The sequence below is a fragment of the Taudactylus pleione genome, unplaced genomic scaffold (genome assembly GCF_031769625.1).
Source record: "Taudactylus pleione unplaced genomic scaffold, aTauple2 ptg000314l, whole genome shotgun sequence".
Classification (NCBI taxonomy): domain Eukaryota; kingdom Metazoa; phylum Chordata; class Amphibia; order Anura; family Myobatrachidae; genus Taudactylus; species Taudactylus pleione.
This window is the reverse complement of record NW_028284715.1, coordinates 13544265-13561784: the sequence shown is the minus strand read 5'-3', so window position 1 is coordinate 13561784 and position 17520 is coordinate 13544265. Positions and strand designations below refer to the sequence as shown.

The 17520-nt window shown below is 47.2% G+C and overlaps 1 protein-coding gene across 2 annotated transcripts in view; it reads right to left on the bottom strand.

Annotated features, from left to right (window-relative positions):
* Positions 1 to 388: 388 nt before the first annotated feature.
* Positions 389 to 17520, bottom strand: part of RIDA (reactive intermediate imine deaminase A) — a 40198-nt gene continuing 23066 nt past the window's right edge. For both annotated transcript variants that reach the window (XM_088442704.1, XM_088442703.1), the window contains 3 exons: positions 16500 to 16568; positions 13124 to 13179; positions 389 to 692 (listed from right to left, as the gene is read on the bottom strand). In XM_088442704.1, coding sequence (XP_088298830.1) covers positions 624 to 692; positions 13124 to 13179; positions 16500 to 16568 — 194 coding nt within the window. In that variant the 3' untranslated portion in view covers positions 389 to 623. The remainder of the gene's footprint in view (positions 693 to 13123; positions 13180 to 16499; positions 16569 to 17520) is intronic.

Here is a 17520-nt window from a genome sequence, read left to right as displayed (position 1 = left end):
GAGTAAAGGGGCACACACGCCACTCTCAGAGAGGGCTCCTTGAATTTCCAAAGCTTAACTTCCATTTGCAAAGGGCTCAGGTAGCGCATATGTATTGGTTGTTTAACCGCACCAGATGCAACTGCTCTATTTCTGGGAGTATACTGGTTATGACAAAATAAAAAGCAAAAACTCCAATCCTAAAAAATAACAACATTCTACAGCATATTTCCAATAAATTAATTAGTGTTGTAAAATTTGGGAAGTACTTAAATGTATTTAATTTTTTAGTGGAACCAACTGACCATTTTACTGACATCCTGACAATTTTCCAATTTCACATATTTTATGTGGCAGCAGGGGGAGGAATAGAGAGAGAAATAAATATATATATATTAATTTAGACAAATCTAATTAAACAAAGATATTTAATGTTCATTGCTGACTTGTATAATTACATTAATTCTTGATTGAGACATTAAAGATATTAAATACACTGTCCGTGAAACAGCTTAGGACTACTGATGCTTACAATGTTGTTTAATATCTTACAAAAAAAAACAAAAAAAACAGAAAAACCCTCTCCAAAATAGTGTTTTTATCAAATACATGGGCACAGGTGGTATTTTAGTTAACAGTTATCCTTATAGTGCAGGGGAAATGTCTGTTATAGGCCCGAGGACAGCCACCGCCTCGATCTCCACTCTTCCTCCCTAAAATACAAGGGAAAAGATAATATTTTTTAAACCTATTTCAAGCAGGTAAAACGGGTCTAAGAAATTTATAAAGATTCTTTTTATATATATTTTTCTCATTTCACTTCACCAAATTAGACTATTTTGTGCAGATCCATCACATGAAATTCAGATAAAAAAATAAATTACAGGTTGTAATGTAACAAAAAAAGTAAAAAGCCAAGGGGCTCGAATACTTTTGCAAGGCGCTGTACACATAAAATTTTTCTCTGGGAACGGTGGGGAAAGACAGGTATGCAAATGGGCACCAGGAGGGGGCATCATGCAAAGGTATTAGTTATACCCTGAAGTGTGTGTATGTAAAGGTAATGATATGTGGTGTTATCGTACCGTGACATCTTGGAAATGCCCAGACCTGCATCAGTTGTAATCGGACACTTCGTGGGTCAGGTTAACCATCGGCTACGCTGCTCAACGAATGGTGTGGACTTGAACCCAATCAACATTAATGGGATGTGGTGAGGTCAATTCACACCCAAGATCCTGCACTTACAAATATCAGGGAGCTGTGGGAAGCTATCCAGAGACAGCATGGGCCAACATCTCTCATGAGGTCTTCCATCCACTTGTGGAATCAATGCCACGTCTAGTTGCTGCACTTCGCCTGTCTAAAGGGGGTTCGTCCTACATGATACTAGGCATCTATCCCATGACTTTTGGCACTTCAGTATATTAATAGTCTCAAGATGACCGAATGATTGAACACAACGCCAAAAAGAAATTAAAACAAGAGATATGGTAAGAACTTACCTTTGTTATCTCTGTTTCTACGAAGTCCATAGGGTCCACAGGGTTGACCTTGGGGTATAGGTTGGGAACCAAATCCGGGCACCACGCAGTTAAAGCTTTTAGCTCCCAGGATGCACTTGGGTCCACTCTCCCTATAACCCCGCCCCCCAGCCAGAGGCACCTCAGTTTGTAAGTAGCCAAAGGCCGGAGGAGGAGAGAAAAAGAGAGAGAAAACTGGAACACTCTAGAACCATACTCACAGAAAAAGGAGACGGGAAACCGGTGACCAGTAACACAGCCCATATGAAGCCAGGTGCGTCAGGGCGGGCGCCCTGTGGACCCTATGGACTTCGTAGAAACAGAGATAACAAAGGTAAGTTTTTGCCATATCTCTTGTTTTCTACTTCAGGGTCCATAGGGGGTCCACAGGGTTGACCTTGGGGATGTCCCAAAGCAGTTCAACCAAGGGTGGGGACGCTCCTGTGCTGAGAGGAGAATCCGTCGCCAAAAAGGAAGCATCCTGAGAGGCAAAGGAAACCAATGCCTAGAACCTTAAAAAGGTATGGACAGAAGACCACGTGGACACCTAGTAAGGCAAAACAGCCGAGGCGCCACAACGAGCCGCCCACAAGGGTTACATGGCCCGAGAAAAAAACAAGCATCAACAACAGAAAGGCCTACCCCTGGGTAAGCCCCTGAGGAAGACATACGAGGCCATCCAGCCAACATTTAGTTATAGGCCGGCCATCCTTTCCTGTGAAAACTAGAAATCTCAGACCACCAATAAGGAGCCCGATTTCCGTAAGTAGCTTGAACGGATCACATAAATCCAAAGAGGCTGGACCACAGTCAATGAGGCCACACCAGCCGAGAGGACTGGGGGCTGAATGGCTGTACCATAAGTTCCAGAATAATATGGAACCTAAAAACCACATTAAGAAGAAACACAGGACGAGAGCAACTCACACCCTGACATGATGCCCTCCAAAAGAGGGAGCCACATGAGAACGCTCCCAAGTCAGACGCTCTCCTGGTCAGTATAAACACCCTGAGAGAAAGAGAGAGAGCCTAAGCAATAGACCATGTAATGGCTATCACAACCAGCGGTTCCATCGACTGTCCCCGGAGGGAACGAAGAACCACTACTAAATCCCAAGGAGTCCCTAGGGAGGACAAATGGAGGCATAAGCCAGAAAACACACCAAAGGATGAACTGGATACCAAAGTGGAGCAATTCCATATCTTAACCATACCGACAGTGTAGAGATCCGCACTGTCAGGAAGGCCAGGCCGAGGGTGAAACCCAAGCCAGCCGGCAGGAATGCCAGAATATCTGGAAATCCTGGACACCGGAGGATCATATCGACAGGTACGATACCGTAAGAATTACGTATGCCACAGTCTGTGGCAGAACCCAGCAAAGTCTGGCCTGTCTGCTCTAAACATCTCAATGAAGACAGAGCCAGGGAAGCCCTAGGACAACAGCAGGGGCGCAGTCATAGACAAACGATCCAGGTCCAGGGAAAAACAAGGACCCTGAGACAACAGGTCCAGATAGTGAAGCAGTAGGAACGGAGCTTCGATGAGGAGACTCCGAAAATCCTAGTACCAGTGACGTCTGGGATGAACTGGAGCCCCCAGAAGGAAAGCCCCTCCGTCTCGAATTAAACTTCCGAAGACCTCGAGGAAGAAGGGAGACCGGAGGACACAGGTACACTAAGTGGAAGGACCACTTCACTGACAGAGTCACTGAAGGTAGCTTCAGTACTCCTAGAGCTGGACTGTAACACCGGTAGTGTGTGATAGAGTCAGAAGGCCATGAGGACCAATCACCTCAGGGAGGCCCCCTCTGCTCACCAGGAGTTGAAACCTCTCTTGGAGAAGAGACTAGTCCCCGGGATGCACGTCATGACGGCTGAGGAAGCCCGCTTCCCAATGGAGAGCTCCCGGAATGAACACTGCAGAGTTGGCCAGAAGACCCTTGGACTATGTCAGAATGTATGACATTCCTGTCATTGCCACCGAACTACCAGTGTTGCCTAGTTGGAAGCCACTGTTGTGACACTGTTGGACTGAACCTATGCAGGTTTACCGTGACATAAGGGTTAGGCCAGAGTGAAGGCCCAAGACAGCCGAAAGTTCCAACAAGTGGCAGGGCGGAAGCGACAGACGTCCAGCTACCCCGAAATGAATGCGGACCAGACACTGTCTGCAGCAAAGAATACCCTGGACAAGATGGTGATAGCCACCCGGACAGAGACCGACTCGCCTCCGGAGAGAGCATCATCGTCCGAACAGCGATCCGATGGAAAAAACTCGATCCATCTGGAGAAGAGTCAATTATGGCAAGGCCTGGAATGGAACTGATCACATTCCCCCCTCCCAAAAGGTAGACACTCTGGGAGACCGCGCATCACCAAGAGTAATGACATATGTCGACCGCGTAGACATCCGCACACTCCAAGTTGAAGAGCGGAGAGCTTGTCTTACGCCAGAAAAATTCTCAGATTCCTGAGAATCCAGCAGTTCTCCCAGATGAAGAATACTCTGTGAGGGATGCAGGGAGGACTTTTTCTCCGGTGACTAATTATCTGTGCCGAGAAAAAGCCACGGTTATCCTGACCCGCCGGTAAAGTACCTCGGTGATCCTGCTAAAAGCTGGAGGGCGTCCAGAGAAAGGAGCATTCGGATACACTGAACAGGTGAACCGTCAGAAAATCCGTAAAGCTGGTAAACCCCGGTGGAGTTAAGGACAGTCCCAAAAGGCAGAGCCCGAAACTTGCAAGTTTTGCTGTGGCACAGCAAACCTGAACCCCTGCTGATGAGAGGGCTCTGTATGTACCCGTAGGTACGTATCCTGAATACTCAGAGATACCATAAAGTCCCCAGCTTCCAAACATCGGATGATGGAGCATGGTGGACTCCTCCTGAGTCCAAGCACCCTTAGTATCCGATTCAGGGATTTGAGACAGAGGATAGGCAAATGAGGACCAGTCGGTCACTGCCCCAGAAAGAAAGTAGAACAACCAGTCCCTCGCTGAGATAGTGAGGCTGGCCGAAATAGCTCTGCTTACCGCAAAGGCTGTATAGCTTTCTGGGTTTGTAAGGCCCTGATCGGAAGAAGGGCCCGTGTAACAACGCCTGTGAGGAGGCCGCCTGAGCAATGAGAGGCTGTTGAGAATCAGTATCTCACTCTGGAATCCCCCAGATGTAGACCTGCCCCGTCAGGCTGAAGTTTATCCTCCGGCGTAGAAGCAGGGCCGTCCAGAAGTCCAGGACAGCTCGGTACTAGATATGGTGGCCCCCGTGGAGGCCAACAGCCTAGGAAAAAACAGGCCTTTAGGCTGACCCTGAGGACAAAAAGACTTAACAGAGTTAGTCCGAATGTAGTGGGAGTAGCTAAAGACGGCATCTCTCCATTAGTGATACTGCCAATGATGCAACAATCTTGTCAAGGCCGGACCAAACAAGATCTTCCCCATGGTAGGAGACTGCACCTCTGCTTTCCCATAACGTAGCCATAGGGTATTGCGGCGGATACAGACGCAGCCGAAACCCTGAAAGTTAGAAGACCGGCATCCAATGTAGGTAATCCCACATATGACAACTGCATATTTTATGTGAGCGGCAAAAGACATTTGAATCCCAGACGTGTTGAAGGGGAAAAACTTTACAAATGCATCAGCCCAGTATGCAACAGTATTAACCAACCATGCGATGGCCATGGTAGGACGGGCAACAGGCCCTGAAAACGAGTACATTGATTTCAGGTAAAGTTACCACCTACGGATCCGTAAAATCCGTCCAGGCCGGGATGGGAGGCATATTAATGCCTGTAACCCGACGATTAACATACAAATCCACCCCAGAAGGAGATTTCTATTACTTGTGAGGACCCTTAGGGAATGGGAAACAGGAGGCCTTTGAGACCCCTCGTATCTGGCGACAGCCAGACTCCCGCCATGAGATCCACCCGCTGGGCAGAAACGAGGAATGTATGATACAGGTGCAGGATCGACATTCTCTATATCCAGAATGAACCTGGCTACCAGCCCCAAAGCAGGAATAATAATACTTGAAATTGGCTCCCCCCATGTGAGGGGGAAAGAGCCGAATACACCCTCCAGTTCACGGCAGAGCCACTGGGAAGTAACCACAGGGCGTATATCACGCCATTTAGTATTTCGTAGAAAACGACATCCACCAGGGTGGCCGTTGTGGTAATCCCTGCAAGGGGAATGACAGACCGATGCGGTACCGGAGGTAATTCATGTACTGTGAAAAACCCCGGCAGGGAGCGATAGTCTGTGACACAGGGGTAAAGTGCAAGAAATTGCGAGATACCCCGAGTTGAAAAGGGCAGTATGGTGAAGTAACCACAAGCGAGTTACGACAATGGGGCCCGCCTGGCGATCCTCAAAGGAGAGGATCCTGAGAAATAAACCGCGCAAAGGGGTCGTGCAAGGGGCCCGGCACCAGATGGCGCCGCATACAAAACCTTTCTGAGTCAAATCCTCCGCACTAATACCTGCAGCACATGGCTTGCAGGATAGCAATAATGGGTGCAGTATCGTGCGCAATCTCCTGGACAGATATATTTGACTATCTTGACGGAAATATTAAGCAGCGCCATACTGGTCCTGACTGACGCTAAGATTAGCTGCAGGGACCCATTATCAGCGTATGCAACACACAGTTCCATCTAAAATATGGCAACGTGCAGCACGCAACAGTATGTGACAAACCTCACAAATATTAACAAGTATATATATGTGAGGTCTCAGAACCACCCTAGGTACACCGGTATTAGGGCAGATAAAGAAAAGGGATAGATATACACTGACAGGTGAGAAAAGCAGACAGTCAGCACTAGCATAAGTCACATACAATGCAGAAAATATGAGATATGGTAAGAACTTACCCTTGCGATCTCTATTTCTACGAAGTCCATAGGGCTCCACAGGATACCTTGGGGTATAGACGATGGCGGCAGACATCCAGACACCACAGAGTTAAATTTTCAGCCTCCCAGGATGCACTGGGGTCCCTCTCCTATACCCCGCCCCCGAGCCTCAGGCCACTCAGTTTCGTAACAAGCCATAGGCCGGAGCAGGAGCAAAAAAGAGAGAGAAGACAGTCTGGAACACACAAGAATCACATTCTCACCATAAGGAGACAGAGAAACCGGTGACCAGATCAAAGCCCATCTGCAGTACAGGTGCGACAGGGCGGGAGTCCTGTGGAACCCTATGGACTTCGTAGAAATAGAGATAACAAGGGTAAGTTCTTACCATATCTCATATTTTCTACTTCAGGGTCCATAGGGTATCCACAGGATACCTTGGGGATGTCCCAAAGCAGTATCCTTTAAGGGTGGGGACGCTCCTGTGCTGTAAGGAGAATCCGCCGCCGAAAGGAAGCATCCTGAGAGGCGAAGGTATCAAAAGTATAATACCTTACCAAAAATATGGACAGATGACCACGTGGCTGCCAATCACCGCTGAAGCGCCACGTCGAGCTGCCCACGAAGGACCCACAGACCTAGTGGAACAGCTTTAATAGAGGATGGAACAGGAAGACCTGTGAATCCATCCTGCCAAAGTTAGCGTAGTGGCAGGCCAACCCTTTTTATGGAAACCAGAAAGGACAAAACCGAGAGTCTGATTTCCTAAATGGATTGGTACGGTCAACTTAAATTCTTAGCGCCCGTACCACAGCCAAATAGGCCTCACCAGCAGACAGGACTGGGGAAGTAAAGGCAAGCACTGCCCTGTTCCTAGGAAAGATGAGAAAAAGGGAGGTCTACATGACAGAGCCTCCCATTCTGAGATCCTACTGGCCAAATTAAGAGCCAGAAGGAATACAGTCCTAGCCGTAAGCCATTTGAAATCCAGTGAGCCCAGTGGATCAAATGGTGGTCCTCAGAGAGCCCTAAGGACCACAGCCAAATCCCAAGGAGCCACAGGTGGAACAAAGGGATGCTGAATATAACGTACACCCTGCACAAAGGTGCGGACATCAGGAAGAGTAGCAATCCTACACTGAAACCATACTAACAGGGCAGAAACCTGCACCTTGAGGTAAGCAAGGCGAAGACCGTTATCTAAGCCCACCTGTAGGAAAGCCAACCTCTGGATATTTGGAATACCCGAGGAGCCTAGCCTCTAGAAAGTATACCATACCTAATGGTAAATTCTTGCAGATAAAAACTTCCGAGCTCTTAGCATGGACAGAGCCCCTGTTAACTATAGAGCTGGAAAAACTCCTAGACCTTAAGAGGGCAGTCTCCACCACAGACAACCCAGGTCTGGGTATCAGCCAGGATCCTGAGACAACAGGTCCGGGCGTAGAGGCAACAGCTTCGGAGTGTTAACTGAGAGTAATAGTGCCATCTGGCCTACGCTGGAGCTATCAGCAGGAGCGTGCCTCCTTCTTGCTATTACTGGAGGAAGAAGGCATAACGGAGGGACGAGGCACACAACTTGGAAGGTCCACTGGACCTGCCTATGTCTATCAGAAGAGTCTCATCTCTGAAAGGCTCCACTTGTTCACCAGAAGATTGAACACCTCCTGATAAAGAGGACATTTCCCTGAATGCACGTCTTGACGGCTGAGAAAGCCTGCTTTCCATCTGAGGATTCCTGAATGAACACTGCCGATGACGGCAGGGATATAGCCTTCTACCCAAGCCAGAATTCGGGACACCACTGTTAGTGTCGCCTGACTTCGGGAACCTCCTAGGTGGTTTACATAAGCCATCATGATGGCGTTGTCAGACTGTACCTGCACGGTATTTCCGTGGAGGACCTGTCCTGCATGCTGGAGAACCGTGAATACTGCTCAGAGTTCTCAGATGTTTATGGGAAGCGCAAAAACTACTGGTGTCCACCTGCCCTGGAACAAGTGTGGACCCGTCATGCTTCCCAGCCACGGATACTGGCGTCCGTCGTCAGAAGGACCCTGTCCGCAATCCCAAAGGGGGTGTCCCTAGTTTAGGTGAGCTTTCTGCAGCCACCAGGCCAGAGAGAGACAAACCTCCGGGGAAAGCCTATTGACTTTATCCTATGGGGCAACCCATCCCATCCGGAGAGGATCAAGTTCTTTAGAGTGAAACTGGGTACTCTCCACCATGTCGAACAGCGACATCCTGGAACCCAGGAACCACATTGCCAAGTGAATAGACACTCGGCGACTCTGCAGGCAACTGCGTACCTTTGCCTGTAATGCAGAGATCTTTTCCTCAATCACAAAGATCCTCAGATGTTGGGATATGGAGCATCCTCTGTGAAGAATCAGAGAGGACCATTTCCAGTTTATCAGTCAGCCCTAACGTAGCAACACAGATATTGTCCGTTGCATATGGCACTGAAGTATCTCTGGAGACTGTGTAACAACAGGAGGTCACTCGGATAGGGTAACAAGCGGACCCCCTGCATCCGCAGGTGGGCTGCCATAACTACCATGACCCTGGTAAACCGTGAGGCGCGGAGGCCAGACCAAGGGGCAATGCCAGAAACTGGAAATGCTTATCGACCACTGCAAACCTGAGGAAAACACTGGTGTGCTAAGAAAAGAGGGATATTCAGGTAGTCACCCTGAATATATCCAACGACACCACAAAATTCCCAGGCTCCATTGAATGATGGAATGCAGGGTCCCCCTCCCGAACCGAGGAACCCTTAAGAATTTGTTGAAGGATTCGAGGTTGAGAATGTCCTGGTAAGACCCATTGGGTGTCTGTACCAGAAAGAGGATGGAGTAATACCTCGTTCCCCTTTGGGGAAACGGAATAGGTACTATAACTCCTGCCTGGAGCATAGAGTGTAACACCCTCAAAAATTACAGGGCCTAGTCCTGAATTGACAGAAGACCTGTAACGAAAAACCTTCTGGGAGGCTTTTACCGGGAGGAAAGGACATACCTTCAAGAAAATACTTCTCTTACCCCAGTGTCCGTGGTGGTCAGACACCAGCACTGGGCGAACTGGAGAAGCCGGCCTCCAACTCTGGGGGCTCCCGAGAGGAGGCCCGTCCCGGGAGGCTGAAGGCTTATAGTCCAACTTGGGAGTAGGACGTCTTGTACTCCAAGCCTGTTCTTATGGCTGAGCAGATTTCCTGGCTACTGTCTGTCTTGGAAAGCTGTATTTTAGACTTACCCTGGCCTCACAGGGCCGAAAAGACAAAGTCCCAGACCCTGATGGGACTGTAGCCGATGGCAGACACGCAGACGTAGCTGCTGCCTGCAGGGCCACAATTGCGTCCAGACGAGGGCCAAACAGGACTTGTCCCGTAAAAGGCAAAGCATTCAAAATGGAATCTGCGTCCGCTTTCCAAGAGCGCAACCACAGGGAGCGGCAAGCCGCTACTGCTGCCGAGGAGATTCTGGAAAGGAGTAGGCTATATGTAAGACCGTCTCATTATGAACGTGGCAAAGTCTCTGAGAATTTGCCACTATCCAACTGCTCTGCTGGAGAGTCAGTGTGCAGAGATCCAGTTACCTACTCAGTGTTCCATGGCTCTGGCCCCCCAGCACACGGCCATAGCCGGCCTGGAAGCCCCTCCAGCAAGGGAATATTGGATTTTAGATCTATTTGCACCTTGCAATCTGGAACCTCCTTCAAAGAGGACCTGGAGGGCATGGGCAACATAGCACTCCTCACTAGGCGTGTAACATGAGAATCTACCCGTAAAGGTAACTCCCATTCGGAAATGTAATTATCTGCAAAAGGGGTATGCAAAAGGTCAACCGTTTTTGAGGCTGGAACCGCTTACCCGGATTTTCCACGCCTCCTCTAAATGATCCACCTGACCAGATAGAGGAATTACAGTGGCAACACCCTTATCCTTAAAGAAGGCATATTTGGATTTAGCCACGGGGGATATGTAATAACCAAAGCCGCACGGACTGCCCGTAGAAGGCCAGGTATATAGACTTTAGACCTAGACTACGCCTCCTTTGCACTAAGGGGCTCGTGTCTGAAAAAGTCAATAATGTCACCGTCCTCAGACGTCATGTCTTTACCCGTCTGAGACCCGAAAGGCCGTTTAGAAGGCCGAAATGGTGACTCCCCCTGTAAAACGTCCATCAGGTGCTATACCTTTTGGACAATAAATTCACCCACACAGGCTCCTGCGAGACCTGGGGGGGCGAAAAACAGGATACACTGGGGTACCATCAACTGTCCAGGGACCCCTGCATGTGATGAGACCACCACAGGCTGCGATAACCCCTTGGGGAAACGCAGGGGGCGTTGCCCACAAAGGCTGTAAGCATCTTAGCCAGCCGAGGACGGTCCCCTTTTTTGTGCAGGCACAGTGACAGAAATGGGGCGTGATATATAATACAACATGCCCTCCATAAACCCTCAGCATCTACATATCCCTCCGCTAACTGCATATGATATCAGTACATTATAGCTGGAAGAGGATATCCTCGTTCACTTTCCGATATGAGGAGTGTGAACGGAGCGTATGTGACCTCCCACACAGAAAAACCACGTTTACTGTGAGGTAATAAACACCCTGCGACACCGCACCGCAAGGGCTGTAGCAGAAGAACAGGGATAGGAAAAGGCTGAGAGTCAGAAATGAAAATACAGGCAAACAGCGCTAGCATTTAAGTCACATACAATGCACAGATAACATCCAGCATTACAGGCACTGCAATCAACTACACTGACCAGTGCCTGGTAGGAAACAGTGCTGCATACACTGACCTTAATTGAAGGAGAGGTATGCGGGGGACCCGGACCTCAATGGCATCTGTATCAGCTTCCAGCAGCGTTTGCCATCCCCAGCACATGTAGTGAGAAAATGGCCACCGAGGAGCAGAGAGAAGGCAGGGCCCGGGAGGAGGAGCGCTGACACAGCCCGCTCAGACCGCTGTGGAATGGCACTGTACAGCGGGGGAGACGCCGGCTGTGAGACAGGGAAGGCGTTCTCCCCTGGCGTGCTATCAACCCCTGGGACGCCGCGCTGTACTGCACATGCTACGGCCCGCTGTCCCTGGTGGTCTAGTGGAAGGCGCAGGATCAGTACCTGGCCCCACGCGCAGCCGGTCCCCAGAGAGCCCCCTGCCTGGGGACCAAACAGGACTGTGTTACCGGCGGGTGCCCACCGCGGGACTCCGCCGCTTACCTGGTTCCCCGTGCATCCGGCCACAGTCCAGGTAGCCGGGGATCACCGCTAGCTGTGACCCCAGCTACCTACCAGCATCCCCGGATCGGTACCGGCGTTCTGGTACCGGCGGGGTGTAGGAGTGACAGCATGGACGTCAATACTGACTGTCCTATGCTGGAGCACTCTAGTTGTGCAGCCACAGCTGCGAAGAAATATTCAGGGGCCTTAAAAAGACCCCCCTCTGTACGGTGCGACTGGTCCGGCCAGGCACCTACGAAAACTGAGTGGCCTGAGGCTCGGGGGCGGGGTATAGGAGAGGGACCCCAGTGCATCCTGGGAGGCTGAAAATTTAACTCTGTGGTGCCTGGATGTCTGCCGCCATCGCCTATACCCCAAGGTATCCTGTGGATACCCTATGGACCCTGAAGTAGAAAAATATATATACATACATTTGCATGACATATAATATACTGCACAATGTCGCTACATTCAACTGCCCAGATTCAGTGTCTGGGAAGGCTATAGCGCTGTGTACACTCACCCAAAATGGCCAGGTACGCAGGGGGACTGGGCTCACTGTCATCCTAGGAGCTCTGCAGCACCACCGAGAGATAATGGCCGCTGGAGACCTCAGAAGAAGCGTGGCCCGCGGAGGAAGCAGCTCAGCGATGCCAGACTGCGTGTTAAAAGGCGCGCTGAGCTGAGGGGAGGAGCCGCTAGACAGGGAAGGCTTCCTCCCCTGGCTAGCAATTAACCCCCCGGGATGCCGGCTCCCGCTGCCGCTATAATCCCTGGTGGGCTAGTGGACACGCGGGGTATGCCTCCATGGAGGGGGAGCCCGCCGCCACCGCTAGCGCCTCCGGTCTGTCCCCAGAGACCGGAGGCATAAGGCTGCATACACACGTGGATCACCGCAAGCGGTGACCACGCGACTTACCTGTCCCCGTCGATCCGGCAGCAGCCTAGGGATTCCTCCAGAGTCCGGCTAGTACAGACTCTGGGGTCCCGCTGCGATCTCCAGATCTGTACTGGCGTCGCAGCGCCGGCGGGGTGTAGGAGCGGCAGCTTAGACGTCCATTGGACAGTCTGACGCTGCCGCTCTGAAGAGTAGTAAAAAATAATAAAACTTTTTTTTTTTTAAATAAATTTTAAGCTTAGGGGCTGCTAATTAGCTCCCCACTGCACTAACGGTGACCCGACTCCGGCCGGGCACCAACTTAAACTGAGGTGCCTCTGGCTGGGGGGCGGGGTTATAGGGAGAGTGGACCCAAGTGCATCCTGGGAGCTAAAAGCTTTAACTGCGTGGTGCCCGGATTTGGTTCCCAACCTATACCCCAAGGTCAACCCTGTGGACCCCCTATGGACCCTGAAGTAGAAATAAATGTACAGGTATGAGAAGAGTTAAATAGTTAACATATGATTCAGGAGCAGGCAAGTCCTCTTAAACTGAAATATACTATTCCAAACATGAAATATTAAAAGTTAAACATACAAGAATTCCAGATAAATATGTATTTGGAAAGAATGCCTTGAACAACTTACTTTTGGCAAAGCAACAACCTGGTAAGCGGCCCTTGCCGGGAAATTATTCTGAAAGACTGAGAAACAAAAAAAAAAAAAGTTTTTGAATTAAAAATACAACCCTTAAACTAACCATACTTATTCTACCACTTTAGTGTGGGGTTTCAATATAATTATTCCTTACTCTAGAGCTAACCCCATTTTTTTTATATTAATTATTTCATGTCGGCATTGACAGTGATGACATGTTAGCATATTAGCATGTTGACATATCATCCCTGGTGGCCCAGCGGTCACTTACCTGCTGCTTAATGGCAGTGGCTCCCATCACAACTTCCAGCGGTCATGTGACCATCACATCATGCTCCAGCGTTCCGATGAGTATTTCTCCCCTATCCCTAATTGTTATCTCTAAAGCTCTCTCCAGTGCCTATCCCTAACACTCCTTCCCCCCCAAGCCTAACTCTAACCTCTCCTTAGTGCCTGACCCTAAAGTCAAAATGTTGCCTGTCGTTATTTCAACAATGTTTACATCATAACCCTTGACATTGTGGTGGTGACATTATAAATGTCAACCTATTGACTACAACCCTATTAATGTAGTACAACAATATATACCTAAGGGCATATTCAGTTGCAAGCACAATTTTGAAAAAAACATGCGGTGTGGGGATTTTTCCACAGCCGCAAGGTTTTTCCTGTTCAATTGCTGGGGAGAAAATCTGTAGAAATTATCGTGACTTATTTCTCACAGCCCCAGAGCAGGTGCAAAGTCAGGGAAAACCCTTGTTTTAGGTTAAAATGTCAGGATATGCTTCAGAGCCCCCTAATGACTAATTAGGCAATTTGTAGTTTCCAATTTGCTTAATTAGTCAAATAATTAAGTCATTATTGGTTGTAAAAAAAAATGGCCTCAAATTACCTCAAAATCAACTTTTTCGTTAATTTATGCACCTCAAACTTAATTACACTATTTACTTACATAAAAAATAAATTGTATTTTATAATTTTCTTAAAATCAACTTTTTGTATACATTTTTTATTTTATTCATTTGTAATTAAACGGAAAGTTTTTTTTCTACTTTAAAAACAAACAAACAAACAAACAAAAAACACACACACACAAATCAGCCATTGCAGCATTTTTAAAATATCAAAATATTTTTCTTTGGGATATTATTACTGTTACCCAATATTTATTTTTTCTTTTTTTGGGGTACAGGCTGTTTCACAAAAAATGTTTAAATGACCAGCAGGTTTTTGCAGTAAAATGACAGCGACCAATTTTTTTTTTTTCATTGGATGCCGTGGGTATCTGGAGCGCACATACCTGCCATAATGAAAAGAAATGTGATAACCGTGGCAATTTTTAATGCAATAATCTCGCGTCCAATTGAATATACCCCCTAGTTTTCTTTTTGTTTTTTTTACAGAAGACTATGCATTTTCAGTAAACATCTTTAGGGGGGAATTTGTTTAGCCGCTGTACTTTACCGCCGGTTAATTGATTCCCCGGGCTAATTCAATTAGCCTGAAGATTTAGGGATTATTGGGGGCATGGCCATATCGTGGGAGATGTGGCCAGGCCCCTCTTAGGAATAAAAAAAAGAAAAGAAAAACCCATGCGCTGAGGAGGGGGTGTCAGAGGCCCTCAGTCAGGGGCAGATCAAGGGGGGCTGCGATCAGTGTTATCCAGAGGAGAGGAGACTGCTGCTGCTCAGCGGCAGCAGTCTCCATTGTCCCACTGCAGCCCAGCATACAGCAGCGTGTACAGGGATGCTAACCGGAAGCCGGCACCATTGGGGATTTTTTTTCACCTGCCTGGAGGCAGGTGAAACAAAACCCCCGATAAGTGCAGTTTTTTCACAATTGCGACAACACATGGATCTGGGAATTTTTTTTGTGCTGTAAAATCGGAGAGTAACTGGGTTGCAAAAAAAACAAAAATTACTGGAAAGTCCAATTTTTGCCGCATGAAAAATTATTGTGGACAATTGAATTCCTCCCTTAGTCTATTTGCTCCTTCTAACAAATACAATATATACCAAAATATGGTCAAACATTTACTTTGCTAGGGAACTAAAAGCAAAATGTGCGTGCATCTTTTTTATACAAACCACAAAGGAATCATTTGTAGCTCTTGATTCTGCATTAATCCACCTTTCTAAAATAGGCAATGAGCTGGACTCAATTTGGAGGTTTTCATATTAAAATCTGCACTTGATTGTGTTAATGCATATTTTTCGTTTTTTTACAAACACATGTGCAGTGTCTATGGGTAAAATGGCAGTATGACAAGGCGTACCATTTTTGACCTGACACAGGTTTGGGAGATCTGGCTTTCCTGTTTTAGTTATGCTGCAATATCACCAGACGTATGGACTGGTGATACCTTTGCTTTTAAACATCTTTTTACAATTATACAACTGAATGGAAATGATATATAGTCACGGCAAAGTCCGCGTAACAAGTATACATGGGATTATAAAATTGATGTTTTTTTGGTGAATTTTAATACTATTAATAATAAATATAACAAATATTTTATTTACATTTTGGAGTTTGAATTGTTGGATTTAGGACAGAGTGCTGTATTCTCTTCTATATTTTTTTTTTTGCACATTTTGGTAAACAGACGAGCCTCAGTTCTCACTAATTGCTAGCCCTAATATTACGTTTTTTATTGATTTACAGCTGATCAATAAGCCCCGGGGCTTGTTTTCTTACTAAACATAGTGTCAAGCTTGCAGTGTAATGGGACATACATACAGATTTATAGGCTTATGAAATGATGATATAATTGAGAAAAACACATTTAAATTTGCTTCAAAATATACAATAATAAAAGGTAAGTTGTAAATAACTGGCAAGCAGAAATAAAATCAGCAATATAAATGTATGTTTTAAGTAAAAAAATATAAAAAGTAAAAAGAAAATTTTATGAATCATAATTACCCTTTACCATAAACAGCAGAGATACAGATAACATGTCTTATATTTTGCCTAATGCCTTGTCTCCTGGGAAGGGGAAATTAGCAGTGGCAAAATAAATAAAAAGGGGCTGATTCTGAGTCATATGCAAAGTGGTTGCGTTTGCGGCAGCCGTGGAAGCCTGACTTACTACCTTATGCTAATGCGAGTTTCCACAGGGCTAATGTGAGGATCAGCAAGACAGAAAAGCTGAGTGCAATCGCTCTGTCACTGCCCAGTTCATGCCCTGAAACTCCCATTTCACAGAAAGACAGATACGGCAAAGATCAGAACAGGACAGACATTTGCAACAGCGCTTGCGCTGTATGCTACAACTTCATCCAACTCACTCAGAATCAGCCCCAAATTGTGCAGAAGACACTAATTTGTTATGTCATTTATTTGCTATTTTCTTTCTAATACTCACACTGCTTGTACACTTCATTAACATCATTAAAATCGTTGATATCAGCCAATAATACGGTTGTTTTCACAACTGAAAAAGACACAGAAAATAAATAATATATATTAATATTAATATATACACATACATACACATATACTTTTTTTTCTAAATCGAAAAGGGGGAGAGTAACATACTGAATAGGAATGTATATATACAATCAGTCGTATAGGAACATAGAAGAATAGATGTGGGTAAGAGGCACGGATAAATTGGAGAACACGTATACAAATGTTAACTTCCAAAAGGAGAGCAAAATTGTAGAGTACACTAATAATAGCAGCTATACTGAAATGAGGTATAGGAAAGAACCTTCGCTGAAATGCTCATGCAACAACACCAATAGATCGGGCACAGCTCTTGGTTTTAACCGAGAAATTGTACGATAGTACAATAAGCTGGAAGGCAGAGCAGGTAGTGGGACAGAGGGAAAATGAGAAAAACAAAATCAGGGGTACAGGGATGAGGGGCAGTGGGGAGGACTGGACTAGGAACTAGCTCTCAAAGCCTAATGGGCTTATTCCAAAAGAATTTGCCACCACGTGAAGGCCACGAACATGGAGACATAACTGGAGGGCAGGGAAGGTGGTAACCAGTGGCTACAGCTTAATGAAGCATATTGATCAGTATCCTTAAATCTGAATAGAACATTACCAGTGATCGCGAAATACGCGCTGTAGCGCATATTTACGCGATACAGGCAGTTGAGGACCCATTTTTTAAAACAGAGTGGGTCCTTGAGGACGCGCTGTGTGTGTTCTGTGTCCGCAGCAGCCAATCACCGCCGGCAGCGTCTCCCAGCCAATCACTGCCAGCAGAAATTGGTTTGGGAGACGCTGCCGGCAGTGATTGGTTGCTGCAGACATAGCACACACAGCGCGTACTGCAGGCCCCGCTCTCTCAGCCAATTGCTGCCGGCAGCGTGTCTCAACCAATTGCCGCCGGCAGCGTGTCATCCATTACTAACCAGAGACCAGGTCGGAGC